General features: G+C 38.5%; 2 protein-coding genes across 13 annotated transcripts in view; one reads left to right on the forward strand and one right to left on the reverse strand.

Moving 5' to 3' along the window:
• Positions 1-2,386, forward strand: part of LOC107719091 (frizzled-3-like) — a 16,586-nt gene extending 14,200 nt beyond the window's left edge. For both annotated transcript variants that reach the window (XM_016526415.1, XM_016526414.1), the window contains one exon: positions 1,079-2,386. In XM_016526415.1, the coding sequence (XP_016381901.1) occupies positions 1,079-1,331 (253 nt within the window). In that variant the 3' untranslated portion in view covers positions 1,332-2,386. The remainder of the gene's footprint in view (positions 1-1,078) is intronic.
• A 1,218-nt stretch (positions 2,387-3,604) lies between these two features.
• Positions 3,605-14,405, reverse strand: part of cdc42bpab (CDC42 binding protein kinase alpha (DMPK-like) b) — a 59,144-nt gene continuing 48,343 nt past the window's right edge. For 7 of the 11 annotated variants that reach the window (XM_016526423.1, XM_016526425.1, XM_016526422.1 and 4 more), the window contains 16 exons: positions 14,046-14,151; positions 13,597-13,733; positions 13,282-13,421; positions 13,111-13,192; positions 12,131-12,350; positions 11,975-12,037; positions 11,077-11,369; positions 10,640-10,934; positions 10,426-10,523; positions 10,196-10,280; positions 9,925-10,048; positions 9,612-9,729; positions 8,275-8,392; positions 8,033-8,190; positions 7,309-7,383; positions 3,605-5,116 (listed from right to left, as the gene is read on the reverse strand). In XM_016526423.1, coding sequence (XP_016381909.1) covers positions 4,985-5,116; positions 7,309-7,383; positions 8,033-8,190; positions 8,275-8,392; positions 9,612-9,729; positions 9,925-10,048; positions 10,196-10,280; positions 10,426-10,523; positions 10,640-10,934; positions 11,077-11,369; positions 11,975-12,037; positions 12,131-12,350; positions 13,111-13,192; positions 13,282-13,421; positions 13,597-13,733; positions 14,046-14,151 — 2,244 coding nt within the window. In that variant the 3' untranslated portion in view covers positions 3,605-4,984. The remainder of the gene's footprint in view (positions 5,117-7,308; positions 7,384-8,032; positions 8,191-8,274; positions 8,393-9,611; positions 9,730-9,924; positions 10,049-10,195; positions 10,281-10,425; positions 10,524-10,639; positions 10,935-11,076; positions 11,370-11,974; positions 12,038-12,130; positions 12,351-13,110; positions 13,193-13,281; positions 13,422-13,596; positions 13,734-14,045; positions 14,152-14,405) is intronic. The other 4 variants (XM_016526429.1, XM_016526428.1, XM_016526426.1 and 1 more) reach the window with 2 other exon arrangements.

The following is a 14,405-nucleotide window of genomic DNA, read 5'->3' on the forward strand; positions in this document are numbered from 1 at the left end:
TCTTTCAGACGAATCCAGTCGGAGTTATATTAGAAATTGTCTTTGATCTTTCAAGCTGTTTCATGGCACTCAGCGGGTGTTGCATGCATCAGTCCAAAAGCACTTAATTGAAATGCGCCCATCCATAAAAAAAAAAGTATCTCACACGGCTCCGGGTGGTGAACAAAGGCCTTCTGTAGCGAATCTATGCGTTTTTGTAAGAAAAATATCCATATTCAAAACGTAATAATCACTTTAATGTAGCTTGCGCTCACTGTTGTACACTGGAAGCAGTTCCAGGCGGATGACGTATGGAGGTCGACTTTGCGCATGCGCCGCTCAGAAGTGACGAATGAGGAAGCGCAGGGGAGAGATCATGCGCAACGCTGACCTCATACGTCATTCCCCCGGAACTGCTTCCAGATTATTGGAAAAGAAAAAACTCTGGGGCGAGGACTTGATTCTATGCATCGGTTGTTAAATTGATTTTGAGAGTGAGTGTTACATTCAAAAATGAATGCGAGCAAAATCAATTGTAAAGTGGTGACTAAAATTAGTTACAATTTTGATTAAAGGTGACATATCATGAAAATCTGACTTTTCCAGGTTTTAAGTGCTATAATCAGGTCCCTGGTGCATCTACCAACCAAGGAAACGTAAAAAAAATTAACCCAGTAACTTTGTTTTGGTAAGCCTTTTTCTGCAAGCATCTGAGAAAACGAGCGCGTCAGATTTCGCTCCCTTGGTGACGTGGCAAAGGGATCTCATTATAATATTACCGCCCCTTAATCTGTAAGTTTCCTCCCATGGCGCCGTCATTTTGATTTCACAAGCGACAACGGTGTGTCAGTTCTAATGCCATGGCGAAAGTTTGAGCAAAACACGCTAACTTTTCTGTCTTTGGCTGCACACTTTTGATTTATTTACTGTATATTGCTGCTGCCACAGATCTAAAATAAGCATGCGATTTATTTCCCAGCTGTTTACCTTCATAGACATAACCGACTGTTTTTGTAACTCTTGTGTCTTTAACCTACATCTGCCTCCCTGATCAAAGATCTAAACATCACTGAATCTCTTTCATTCTCTATCCCATCAGGTACACAGCTTGCAGTTATCGCGGCGTCGAGGAACGTCTCCCTCACGGGAGCACCCTGCGCCTTAATGATCCGCTCCAGAACTGCGGCGTCAACCGTCTCAACAGCCATTCACGGCACGGCAGTCTGCAGCGCCTGGAGAGCCAATCACGGCACAGCAGCATGCGAGACCTCACCATCACAGCACAGGCCATCCAAAGCAGCCCTGGCAATGGCATTCACCGCGTTGTAGGGGAGGATGCGACCAAGGCGTGAACTTTAACATGGCAGCAAATAGAGACCAAACAAGTAAAGAGAACATGGACTCTTGGCACAAACTCCTCATGATGAATAGCACAAATATGAGCGTTCAAACTACACAGTGTGCCATGTGTGTTCCCTGGGAATTGAACCCACAACCTTGCAGATGTTAGCATCTTGTGCTACTAGTTGAGCTACATGAACAAACTGGACTTCTTGAATTCAGGGTTCCTACTTCAACAGGGTCAAACGTAAGGGCTTTTGATACGTTATCATTCTGTGATGTGTTGAAGCACTTGCTGTTTTATACTCACATGATTTAAGCTTTCTGAGTTGTTCCACTACAGATGTGGTTTTGAATGTTTCTTTCCATTGTTTATTGCACTTTTGACCATTTTGTAGAACAGAACTAGTGATAAATACTGACATCTCTGCACATTTGGGTTAAATTTAAATGGACGGTTCACCCAAACTTTTTTCTCACCATTGTGACATTTCAAACATATTTTCTTTTTTTCCTGTGGAAGACAAAAGGAGAAGTTTAGCAGAATGTACAAGCTTCTCCTTTCCATACAATGATAGTGAATAGTTACCAAGGGCTGTAAAGCTACAAAAATGACAAAAAAGCACCATAAAAACATAAATGACTCATGTGCATTACATTGCAAGTCTTCTGATATTTGTGGGGGGAAAAGAAAAAAACATTTAAGTCATTATTCAGTCAATAATCATTTCCAGTGCTAAGTGTCAGCCATTTCCAGTGCCAATGTCCTGAAGGTGAGGGTGAGAACATTTTTGTCAAATATCCCTTTGAAAAGCATTAAGAGCTGAATTTAAAAAGCATAAAACTGGAGGCGAAAAACATTTTAGAATAGATATTGTAGGAATTTTTCGAATGGATATTGGCTTATCCTTTACAACCAAGCTCTTCTCTGTTGAGTTTTAGCACTAATAATAATTAGTCGTCATTTTCGTGACATTTACCGAAAACTGTGAAAAGCTTTTTTGTTAACATGCTGAGATCCTGAGTGCTTTATGTACAAAATAAAACATCACTCTCAAAACTTTAATATCTGTGTGTGTCATTTCCCTCCGTTTATTGAATTACATCAGCATCAGGTTAATATAGTAACGTCTCCATATATGCATAGTGGCCACTTTATCCAGTCTTTGACCTTCCAGCTTAAATACATCTGTGCAAAACGATTCCTCATTGTTTGAAGTGATATCCACCTTTGTCAAGTGAGTGAGAAACAGAAAACAACCATGAAACATGGAATTATCATTTATGACATGCAAAACTGTACAAATGATTACAAAGCATATCCTGAAAAAATAAACAACTGAGATGAGAATGAGCACATATAAACGTAATGTCCAAGAGGTTGCTGAAATGCAGAGACATTTTCATTTTACTGGAGGTCTCTAGCAGGTTTCTGTCCAAATGTCTTTTTTCCATTGCTTTTACTTATTACAGATGGAATGATACTACAAAATTGAACCAATTTTCTGTATAACCTTTAACGAATTCATCAAATTAACTGAGCTTCCCACTTTACAGAAGGAACAGAATCTGGTGCAGATGTGAGGACCAAACAGAAGCCTGCATGAGGCGGGCGACTCGCTTTCTTGTGCAACTCATGATTAAATCAACTGCAAACTGAATAAGGAACAAAGTGAAGCCTGTGACTTCTGAGAAGTTTTAAACATTTCTTTTTCCTCAGATGGACTAAATGCCCTCGAAACCATAACAAACGCAATTTGACAACTGCATAATGACAAATACATGCTGGCATTGTGGGAGCAGATTCTTGTACTAAATTTTAATGGTAAAGTTTAACCTTACATTTAAAGGTGGGGTATGCATTTTTTCAAAACGCTTTAGAAAACTGAGTCCGGCCGAGTACCAAAACAAACTTGTAGCCAATCAGCAGTAAGGGGCGTGTCTATTCATGATGCGGAGGAGAGAGCGCTCAGTGCACAGGACGGACATTATCCGAGCCTAGCGACAGAAAGATAGAGATGGCGGATAAAAAACAAAAGAGGAAAACGTCTGCGGAACAAAAGAAGGCTTACGATAAGGCAAGAAGTAGGACCCGTGTAAATATCGGATCAGCTTTCCAGCGCTGGAGAGAACTCAAGGAGCGGAAGGCCTGCGATCGGATGCCGAGGTTGCTTTGTTTCTTCTGGATAGGTGAGTAACACCGTGTCTGCGCCGCAACAACTAAAGTCTGTCTAGTACACTGGACGCGACAAAGCGACCGTTGAAAATCATTTGAAATTTGTGTCAATACGTCATAAAGAGAACTGAAATATCAACATTGGCTACCAGAAATCACTTACCCCACCTTTAATAGTGGTGTGAATGTTTTAACACTTAACTGGATAAAATTACTGAATTATCCAATGAAAAGATTTTCTAAAAATATGTTTTTCCAAGACAGAAAGAGCCAAACTTTGTGGGTGAGGCAAAGTGTGTTGAATATTTCCCATTCTGTAACATTAGACGAAACCATTCAGGAACAAAACGACATACCTTTTGTCTGTCTGCAAATCTCAGATTACATGTTGGACCAGTTCAACAATTTGGACTTAATAGTTCTAGTTTGCAGAAATATGATATTTGTATGCAACCTTGCTGATATTTGTACAGTTTCGGTCAATGCATGTATTGTCATCTGATAAAGCACAACTGAGATGATGCAGATTTTATAGTTAAAGCACATTTGTAGTGTCTCACAAAAATCTTAAAAAAAAAAAAAAAAAGACAACAAAGAAATAAAAATACACAAGGCAGTATTGTCTCATAAAGCAAAAATAAAAGTCTAAAGGAACTGACACAACTGAAGCTTTTTAAATGGTCTTAGTGCGAGTATATTAAAATATTTTTTTTTAAATAAAAGCAATGAGATTTTTTTTCCACATAGTTATCTCTTCAATATTTCCTTATTATATATTATACTATACTTTTAAGCTATGTACATTACTGTGATGTGTTTTCACAGGTCATGTTGGTTCATGGAAGGTTTGGATTACGTGGAGATTGGCGATGATGACGGTAACAGATTCCAAGACGTCATTGTGTCAGAAAGCCTCTATATATTCCTACAAATCTAGGACAGGAAGCGATAGATGAGGTCGCCTGATATCTGCGGTCTCTCATCCATTTAGCCGAAGTAACAAACGAATCACAGCACACACCACTTTTAAAAGCAAATAAAAAATATACATCATTGCATTTTTTCCTCCAGGTAAATTAGTGGGATTCTATAATGGAATCATCATTCCCATATGGTCCACAGCTGAAGAACGAGTGTGAGGGACGTGACAGTATTTTCCACCTTGAAATGGCTGAATGATAAATAAATAAAAGTTCAACCCTAACCCAGTCTATGTACAAACACCAGTCACATTAAAACCCAGAACCTAACTTCCACTTTTTCCTCCAATCAGCTTTTGCGGGGTCGTAGTCATGCGTGTCCTGGTCGCTCAAACATACAAACTCTTGTGTTGGTGTGGTTTCTCCTTTGTACGTTCCCCAGTGGTGATGCTTTATGCAAATGAAGTGGGAGGGGCCTGTAGTGCCTGGGTGTGACTGTATGGGAGGGGACGGAGCACTGTGACTGGCACACTCAAAGTTTGTTGTGATTGGTTCATTGTTGAGTCCATCATGTGTCCCACCCTGTGCGGTCTGTGCTCTCCAGTGAGAGGGACTTTGTCTTGTGCGGGGAGGCGGGGCTCGGCGGGCTGCTGAAGGTGGAGCTGTTGGAGGCAGTGGAGTGCCGGGGTGAATCGGAGTCCTGAAAAAATAAATAAATAAATAATTGTAACAACAGAGATGCTACCAACAGAATTTATGGATCATAGAAAGTAGTATAATCATCTAGCCCTAAAGTTTTCCTTTAAATACACACATGAAAAAGACAAGTGACGATGGACATATGAAGACTTTAATTACACTATCATTCACAAGTTTGGGGTCAGTAAAATTTTTTATGTTTTTGAAAGTCTCTTCTGCTCACCAAGGCTGCACTTATTTGATCAAACATAGTTCAAACTGTAATATTACAAAATATTATTACACATTAATTGTAATCTGTTTGAATAATAATAATTTATGATGGCAAAAATGAATTTTCAGCAGCCATTACTCCAGTCTTCAGTGTCACATGATCCTTCAGAAATCATTTTAATATGCCGTTTTGGTACCCCAGGAACATTTATTTTTATCAATGTTGAAAACGGAAAATTATATTTTCTTAATATTTTTTGTAGAAATCATGATAAAAAATTTTTTCAGGATTCTTTGATGTATAGAAAGTTCAAAAGAACAGCATTGATTTGAAGTAGATTTTTTTTATAACAACATAAAAGTCTTTACTGTCACTTTTAATCAAATTAATACATCTTTGCAGTTAAAAAAGCAGCCATTACTCCAGTCTTCAGTGTCACATGATCCTTCAGAAATCATTTTAATATGCCGTTTTGGTACCCCAGGAACATTTATTTTTATCAATGTTGAAAACGGAAAATTATATTTTCTTAATATTTTTTGTAGAAATCATGATAACATTTTTTTTCAGGATTCTTTGATGTATAGAAAGTTCAAAAGAACAGCATTGATTTGAAGTAGATTTTTTTTATAACAACATAAAAGTCTTTACTGTCACTTTTAATCAAATTAATACATCTTTGCAGTAAAAAAAAAAAAAATTAATGACCCCAAACTTTTGTACTATAGTGGACACATGCAATGATACCAAATACTGTGCAAAAAAGGGCGCAAATAAAACCCAATTAAATGGGATCTAACTTTTAGCAACTTTATAACAAAAGTTGGCTTGTAAACATGGCATACTTGGTTCAGAAAAGTCGCTGTTTCACATGCCGATCTTAAGAGAATATTAATCAGGACAGTTCACCCAAATATTAAAATTCTTTCATAATTTACTCACCTTCATGTCATTCCAAACCTGTAAGACTAACTTTCTTCTGTGGAACACAAAAGAAGGTATTTTGGGAAATGTCTTTTTGGAAAATGTTTTTTTTTTTATTTGATGAACAAAGTTAAAACATTCTTCAAAACCTCTTTTGTGCTCTGCAAAAGAAAGAAACACAGGTTTGGAACGACATGAGTAAATGATGGCAGAATATTCAGTTTTAGGTGAACTATCCATTTAACTTGTGCAAAATTGTATATATGCTAAACTACACAAATTTAGCATTTTTTGAATGTTTACATTATAGAATATTGCATTGGTCTCCCTGATTGGGCTCTGCCATGTCTACAAAGCATAAAACTGGTGGAGGTCCTTTAATCCAGCAGCATTTTTAAAAACAAAGCTCTACAAAGTAAATAAAATGAGTTACATCAACGTACAACACATAAAGACAAGTTCTCATACTCATAGCCAGTGGTTCGCAGCTATCAACTCAATAGAGTCGCTTCAAAGCAAAGCTGATTCTAAATTTTAAGGTTAGAATAACACTCTTTACAAGTATGTGAATGCAAATGCTTCAAGCTAAACAAGCTTGTAACAAAACGCATGTGTTGCATTCTAAACTTTGCCACATGGGGCGCTACAGCACATCAGTGTAGTCTTCCACAAAGTTATCAGTAATTACCTGAAAAAAACTACACATTCGGCACATTCATTTTACTCTAGCGCCCCCTTGAGTACAAACCAAGCATTTGTGTACTTGCACAGAGTATTTTTCTAGTCCAACTCTCTTTTCGTCACATAAAGAGCCTTGTTTTCTCTAGTGGACACAGGGGGTGGCCAGCAGGAGCGGTATGAAAGCGAGACATGCGGATGGATGCTTGCCATTCCCAACCGAAGCTCTCTGCTTCACCACAATCGCTTGTGGGTTGTGAGCTTCAAAAATGGGCAGTGGATACTCGAGAAGCGCTCTGCAGGGCTGCCTGAGTGTGCCGATGACAGCAGTCGTGTGTGTGGGTGTGTATGTTTCACTGCAAATGTGTGACGTTTACCTTCATCTTACTAAGCAGGTTCCTTAAAGCCCTTTTCAGATCAGGGGTCTTCTCCGAGGGCGATACTGCCTGCCACTGAGAAGGAAAGGGCAGACTGAGTGCCAGAATGGCTTCCAAACTTGCTGAAGGAGAATGAAGCGCCCGGGAGGCACAAAGCGCAGCGGTATGGGGAGATGGCGGGTGAGATAAGGGCACGGGTGGGTGGATTGCTAGGGATTCTGTTGGATGTAGTGGAATGGGGTGGCAGGCATAAAGTGGCGTAAGCATTGACAAAGCTAGGTGGGGGGAACAAAGGGCTAAGGCTCACTTGCATTCAAGCGCTTTGGGGCAAATTACATTATAGGTGTTCCACCTTTACAGGCCTAATGGGAAGGGATGGAGCAAGCTGTTTTTTATAAGTCAGGAGGTGTGCAGAAGAATCATAGGGGTTTTAGAACGACATGAGTGTGAATAAATTATTATTATTATTATTTTTTTTTTTTTAAATAACACAGATAAGAATACACATTGAGAGGCTATTCATATCCAGTTTCCAACTAGGAATCTCATATTTACAGTAATTCTTTTAGCACACGAAGACAGCATAAGGCTCAAATTTAATCATCATGGATACCATGGATTGCTGGTCATGTGCCTTGACGTCCCTGCATAGTGCGAATTTGGCTTCGATGTAATGAGGTAATGAACATACCACTGTCCCGATTCCTCCTTCATCACGACTCACCTCTCTATCAAACTGAGAGAGCGGCGCTTCGCCCACGTCCATCCCCCCTCCTGACGACAGCGAGCTCTCAGAGGGTGACGTCATGGCCTGGCGTTTAGAACTGTAGCTGCTGCTCGATAACTCCCTCCTCAGAGCGCTGCCGTTCTGAGAGGAGGACCCTGATAGAGAGAAGAAAGAAAATAGTTGGGAATGAAATCCACGGAATATGATAAATATAAGAGCAGACACTTGTGTGTACGTACGCATTCCTAGGCCACTGCTTGCGCTCATGGATCGCCCAGGTTCGGCGCGGTTTTTGGTGATTGAGGGGATGCTGACGGAACCGCTGAACACGGCTCGATTGTCCTGAGCACGCACATTCTACAGGTTACAGAGACACACCACACACACACACAGAGCAGGGACACAAAAACATGCAATGAATGGGACAAACATGACTTGATGAAAACGAACAATGGGATTCCATATAGTGATCTTTAAGACGTCATGTTGCTATCAACATATATATATATCAATACAGGATGCATAAATGACCTTTGACACACCCATGAATGTTGAGACTGGAGAGTTGTTTGGTGACATACACTTCCGTTCACAAGTTTGGGTCAGTCAGATTTTTTAAAGTTCTTCAAAGTCTAATTAAAAACACAGTAGAACAGTAATACTGAGAAATATAATTACAATTTAACTTGTTTTCTATTGTAATAGATTTTCATTTGAGGCCAAAGCTGAATTTTCAGCATCATTACTCCAGTCTTCAGTGTCACATGATCCTTCAGAAATCTGTTCTAATATGCTGATTTGGTTCTCAAGAAACATTTCTTGCTAAAAGCTGCTTAATATTTTTGTGCGAACTGAAATTTTTTCCAGATTTGTTTGATGAACAGAAAATTCAAAAGAAAAGCCTTTTTTTTAATAGAAATCTTACATATAATTGTCTTTAATGTCACATTTGATCAATTAAATTCATCTTTGCTTTAAGTAAAAGTAGTTATTTAAAAAAAAAAAAAAAGACTGATCCCAAACTTTTGAATGGTAGTGCACAAACCAAAAGTGGAGTGACTTGATAAATAACCAGAAAAATACAAATCAAAATGAGGTTGTAAAGCATTAAAGGGATATTCTGAGTTCAACAAAAGTTAAGCTCAATCGACAGCATTTGTGTAGCATAATGTACCATCAAGAAAAAAATACTCAATTTCCTCCTTTTCTTTGAAAAAAATAAAAATAAATCAAGGTTACAGTGAGGCACTTACAATATAAGTGAAGGGGACCATTTTTGGAGGATTTAAAAGCTAAAGACACTTTTTTTTTTTACACTTTTTCTAAGTACACTTTCTATTAATTATTCTATTAAAACTTGTGTATTAATAGTTACATATTAAAAGTAACTTTCCATTGAAAAGGTTAGTGAGCTATTTTTTGCACACTAAAATCATGTTAACGTGCATATTGTTTATGTCTTGTGGTTATACTATTAACACAAGTGAAATAATAATCCACATTTTGCCACAAATGCTATCGACTGAACTTAATGTGTACTGAACACAGAATATTCTTTTAAAGATGAGCATCTCACCATTGGCAGATCTCTGAGGATCTGCATTCCATCTCCAGGACCCATATGGGCAACGTGGTTAAAATTCATAGGATTGGAGATCAACTTGTTCCTTTTCTCTGGATCTTTCAACATGTCTCTGCAATCACACACACCAGTAAGTTAATATAATAACCTTATAATGATATTTCAGAAGTTTTAAAAAATGCATATTGAATCCAGACCTAACAAAGTATGCTTTGAAAATGCTCAGCTTGTCTTTTTAGCATGGTAGTACACAAATGTGTGTATGCGTGCGTGTGTGTGTGTGTGTGTGTGTGTGTGTGACATTCACCTCCTCTGCTGCAGTCTCTCCTCCTCAGGAATACGGAATGAGAATCGTCTCTTGTTGCTCATGCTGCGTACCATCTGCTTCCTGCTGTTATCACACACCTCAGGCACCACCAGTTCGTCTCCCTCTAAACACACACATGATGCATTATCAGACATATTATTCAAATCTGAATTATTCATTATTTCAAACAGCACTACTAAACAAAAAACTTAAGCAACTTGAGCTATGATCATTGCATTTCAATGAATTACAATGAAGACAGTGCCGTTACCTGCAGTCTTGTTTCTAAAGTAGATGAGTCTGACCGTCTCTAGGCCCAAGAGATTCAAAGAGCCATCCATGTTCAACGGTCGGACCTGCACAGAGCCAGTGAAAGTTTATTGATTCATTTATAAGATGATTCATTTATTGATCATTTATCAATTGTGTGTGGGTGTGCAAAAGTTATTTATTTATTATAATTTAATTTTTTTAAGACTTCTGAAACTGAAATAAGCAAACCTTTTTGAGAGGAATAGTCTGTATCCATTCCATAGTGTTCACCTCAAACACATCCACTGCGTTTTCACTGTAGACTGATAGGTAGGGGGCGTTGTAGCCTGCGAGATATAAAACATCCACAAGGTCAAAATAACAAAACTTTTTTCACAGCCACACCCTGACCCTTGTCTTTAGCCATTAAGTGTAAATTGATGATTAACTTCTCTCTACTCACAGCAGGCGGTGGGCGTCGCGGGCCACATTAGCTCCTGCTGGCGCGAGCGTCTGCCATGTGTGTCCACATACACTGCAATTTTGCTGAAGCAGAGCAGCAGTTCTTTATTGGAGATTTCCACTGCACAAAGGGCATCCAAGTTCTCTGCCTTAATAAACGCCAATGTTGGGTCATCTGGGTGGAGCATGCTGACCGGAGGGGTATCTCCATGCAAACTGTAGCGCATAAAGCACGCTTGGTATCCAACACATAATTGTTGGCCAAAGAACGCCATCCACTGGACAGTTCCTGGAACCTGAGATATAGAAAGGGCTGTTGATGTTGCTGTGTGTGCTAGCAAAGATGATCTTTGTGATCGACTGAGTATGGACACTAATTACATTTAGACTGCATTTACTTGATTTGAAAAAAATAACAAGAGGTTTTGAATACTGTACTTGTATGTCCACCAGATGGCAGTAGCGAGACTTGCTCTTGTTAATTTTATAGCAGGAGATCTGCCGTTTAATTGCAAGGCAGAAGCAGGTGTTATTGCGCACCACACCAGACACCAGTGCCTGGCAGTTTTTAGTATCTGCCACTTTGTTCTTGTCAATCTCCCTCCCATCGAACCCAGCCATGGGGACCAGACACACTTGTCGGTTCCTGCCCGAGATGACGGCCATTAGATGCTCTGTGGGCATCAGTTCTATGTGATGCACCTTCTTAATGTCACCCACACGAACAATTTCTAGCAGAAAGGACAAAAATGTTCAATGAATGTTGGTCTTGCATCAGGTATTTCAGTTTTAATGGGCATGTGGTTCAGCAATGGTGCACTTTTTAAAGCATCTTACAAATCATAAACATTTTGGGAGTTTACAACATTTAATAGATTTGTAATATGTCTCCTCTGATAAACAAAAAAAAACAAACATTGATTTATCTGCTTTTATGCAAAGAAAAGTAATTTACACACAGAGGTTGAACTAAAACATAACCATTATCTGTCACTCTGACAGGCTGGGTTCTATATTTTCCATCATGCTCTATTTTTATCTGTTGTTGTTTTCATTTTCCCGAAAATTACCGTAAATAAATGTCTGGCATTCCAATGCAATAGACCCATTTTTTTCTGTCAAAATGATGGAGAGCATGTCAGTGTTTTTAACATTTGGGAATTACAAAAATTTTACCTTAACTACCCTGAAGCCACCTGGTAGCTCATACATCAGACTTTCCAAGGTTTAAACCAATAAACTTTAAGTTACCAGTCTAGATTTTTGACCAATAAGCCACAAACCTTAAGTTTATTGGGCAATGAAGAAATAGGAGGATTAATGAAGGAAGTTTTACCGTCTTTGGTGACGTGGATTACAAACAGGCCTTCCTCATTCCCCAAAGCAACCCGTTCATGGTCTAAACAGAAATTGTGACAATCAAGCATTTTGGATTAAACACTATGCAATGTTATCAGTATTTGCTCTTTCTTTTTTGTGTGTGTCTCTGTACCTATAATAGCAGCAGTCTGGGTGGTTTTGATGAGAGGAAGGGTGCTGTCATACGCATCTTTAGGCACATACACGAAACGCTCCTTCAGCTTGTTTTTCCTCAGAATGCGGTGCAGTTCGTTCAGTGCGGACACCCACTTTGTCCTCTCTTGCTCACTGTCAGCCAGGATCAGGATGCATGTCTTCTGACTAGAGGAGGTGGACAGCTGAGATGCTGTTACCTGTGGAATGAACGAAGAACAATGTATGAAAAGCAATTCAAAAATGTCTTGATATGAAATGACTAATGACTGCCTAAGGCTATATAGTTAGTTCAGTCACGATTATCACATATTCGCCTGATTCGCCTGAAAAATTATGCTTGATGAATGATGAAAGTGAAGAATTTAGGACAGAAATAAATTACTATTCCTATTCTACGAAGGCACAATGCAAATATTACATTAACAATGGAATGAAGACAAATGGCCAAAAATGGTTGTTCATAACAGAACAGATCAAAGTCTAAGAGATCTGATTTTGGCAATAACAACAACAATAATATATCATAATTATATTACAATAATATTCTAAATAAATACTTAATACATAAATACATAAGCACTTTTTACAATATTGTTATTCATAGCAGTCACCCCCTATACAATACTTGCTAACAAATTCCAAGTTAAAAAAATTAAAATGAAATTTTTCAAGGTAAACACTACCTTTCAAAAGTTGGGGGGCAGTAAGATTTAAAAAAATATAAAATAATAATAATAATAATAATAATATGTCAAATAAATGCTGTTCTTTTAAACTTTTTATTCATCACACAATCCTGGACATTTTATTTTATAAAATACTAAGCAAAATAATTTTTTGAGAGTCTTCAAAATGATAATAAATATAAATAAATTGCCACAGAAAAATATCAAAATTATGACATGGAAAAAGAGAAACTCTACAGTATGAAATTACAAATTGCCTGTATGTTCTTACCCTAAAAATACAGGGGATATCCCTCTTGTTAGCATGGATGACATCAGACTCCAGAACAAAGCTGGCGGAAAACTCTTCATCCCTGCTCAGGATAAAAGAGAGTCAAGCACGATATATAAAATATTTGACTTAAATATTTGAGCATCACTTTTGAATGAAGATCTCCCTCACCTCATGTCAATAACCTGGTTAACTATGACACCAGGCTGGGCACCCTTCCCTTCTCCAAGCTCATACAGGAAAAGTTTGAAGTCACATACCACTGCCCAGACCCTCTGCCAACCCTTTTTCACCCCTGTGGGCTTTGGTATCTAGACAAGACAGTCAAAGCTCCATTACAAGACAGCGAACATCAAAAACTCTAAGTTTTGAGCCAAAAAAAGTGGAAAAGACATAGTATGTGGTAATTTCTGAAGACCATAAAAAAGACAGACTGGCCAATAGTGAACAAAATATGAAGAGCAGAACATATTTGGCAAATCTTACCCTAAGATGGCCCTCATATGCAGTCCCTATGCCTCTCTGAGTGTCGATTCCCAATTTGCCCTTGGTTTGGTCTGGTGCAATGGGGCACACAGAGGGTGCTTTATCAGCACAGGTGACGTGACAGGAGAAGTTGCAGACTGTAAGGCGAGATGGAGGAAAATGGCATTGAGTATTACGGAGTATTCTACCAATAAGGCATCCTTGGATTGGAGAACATTGAATAAACCTCAAAGGTTCGCCCTTATTTTGTTCCAAACCCGCATGACTTTATTTCTTCTGTGGAACACGATAAAGAAAATATTAAAGATTTATGCTGGTTGTCCTTGTGTGTTCCTAAGATGAAATAAAGTCATACGGGTTTGATCATCTCGAAAACTAAAAACATATCATATTCACTGTTGTCTCAAACACTTTAAACACCCAGATTTCTTTCTCTTCTGTTGTCTCACCTTCACAGGTGCAGCCCTGACGGATAAGTCCCACCATCAGAGAGGTGCACTGGTTGCATTTGGTGGGAACGGTGAAGGTCTTCACACTAAACTGGTGCGCCTTGGGCTGTGGAGCAGAGAACATCAGCAACGTAATTAAACACAACCATAGATGTTCCAACAGAAACATCACAGCATTAAGACAAATGCTGGACAATAAGAGTACTGGACAAAATTCCTACAGCACAGTACAATATTATAGCACAATATTTATTTTTAATGGAAATTCGTAAAAAAAAAAAAAAGATTAGTAAAGAAAACAACCACATGGTAATGCCTATTTTTGGATCATCTACTTAAATTAATTCCTAAAGCAGTTCT

The sequence above is a fragment of the Sinocyclocheilus rhinocerous genome, unplaced genomic scaffold (genome assembly GCF_001515625.1).
Source record: "Sinocyclocheilus rhinocerous isolate Xijiao unplaced genomic scaffold, SAMN03320098_v1.1 scaffold3470, whole genome shotgun sequence".
In the NCBI taxonomy this organism is placed as follows: domain Eukaryota; kingdom Metazoa; phylum Chordata; class Actinopteri; order Cypriniformes; family Cyprinidae; genus Sinocyclocheilus; species Sinocyclocheilus rhinocerous.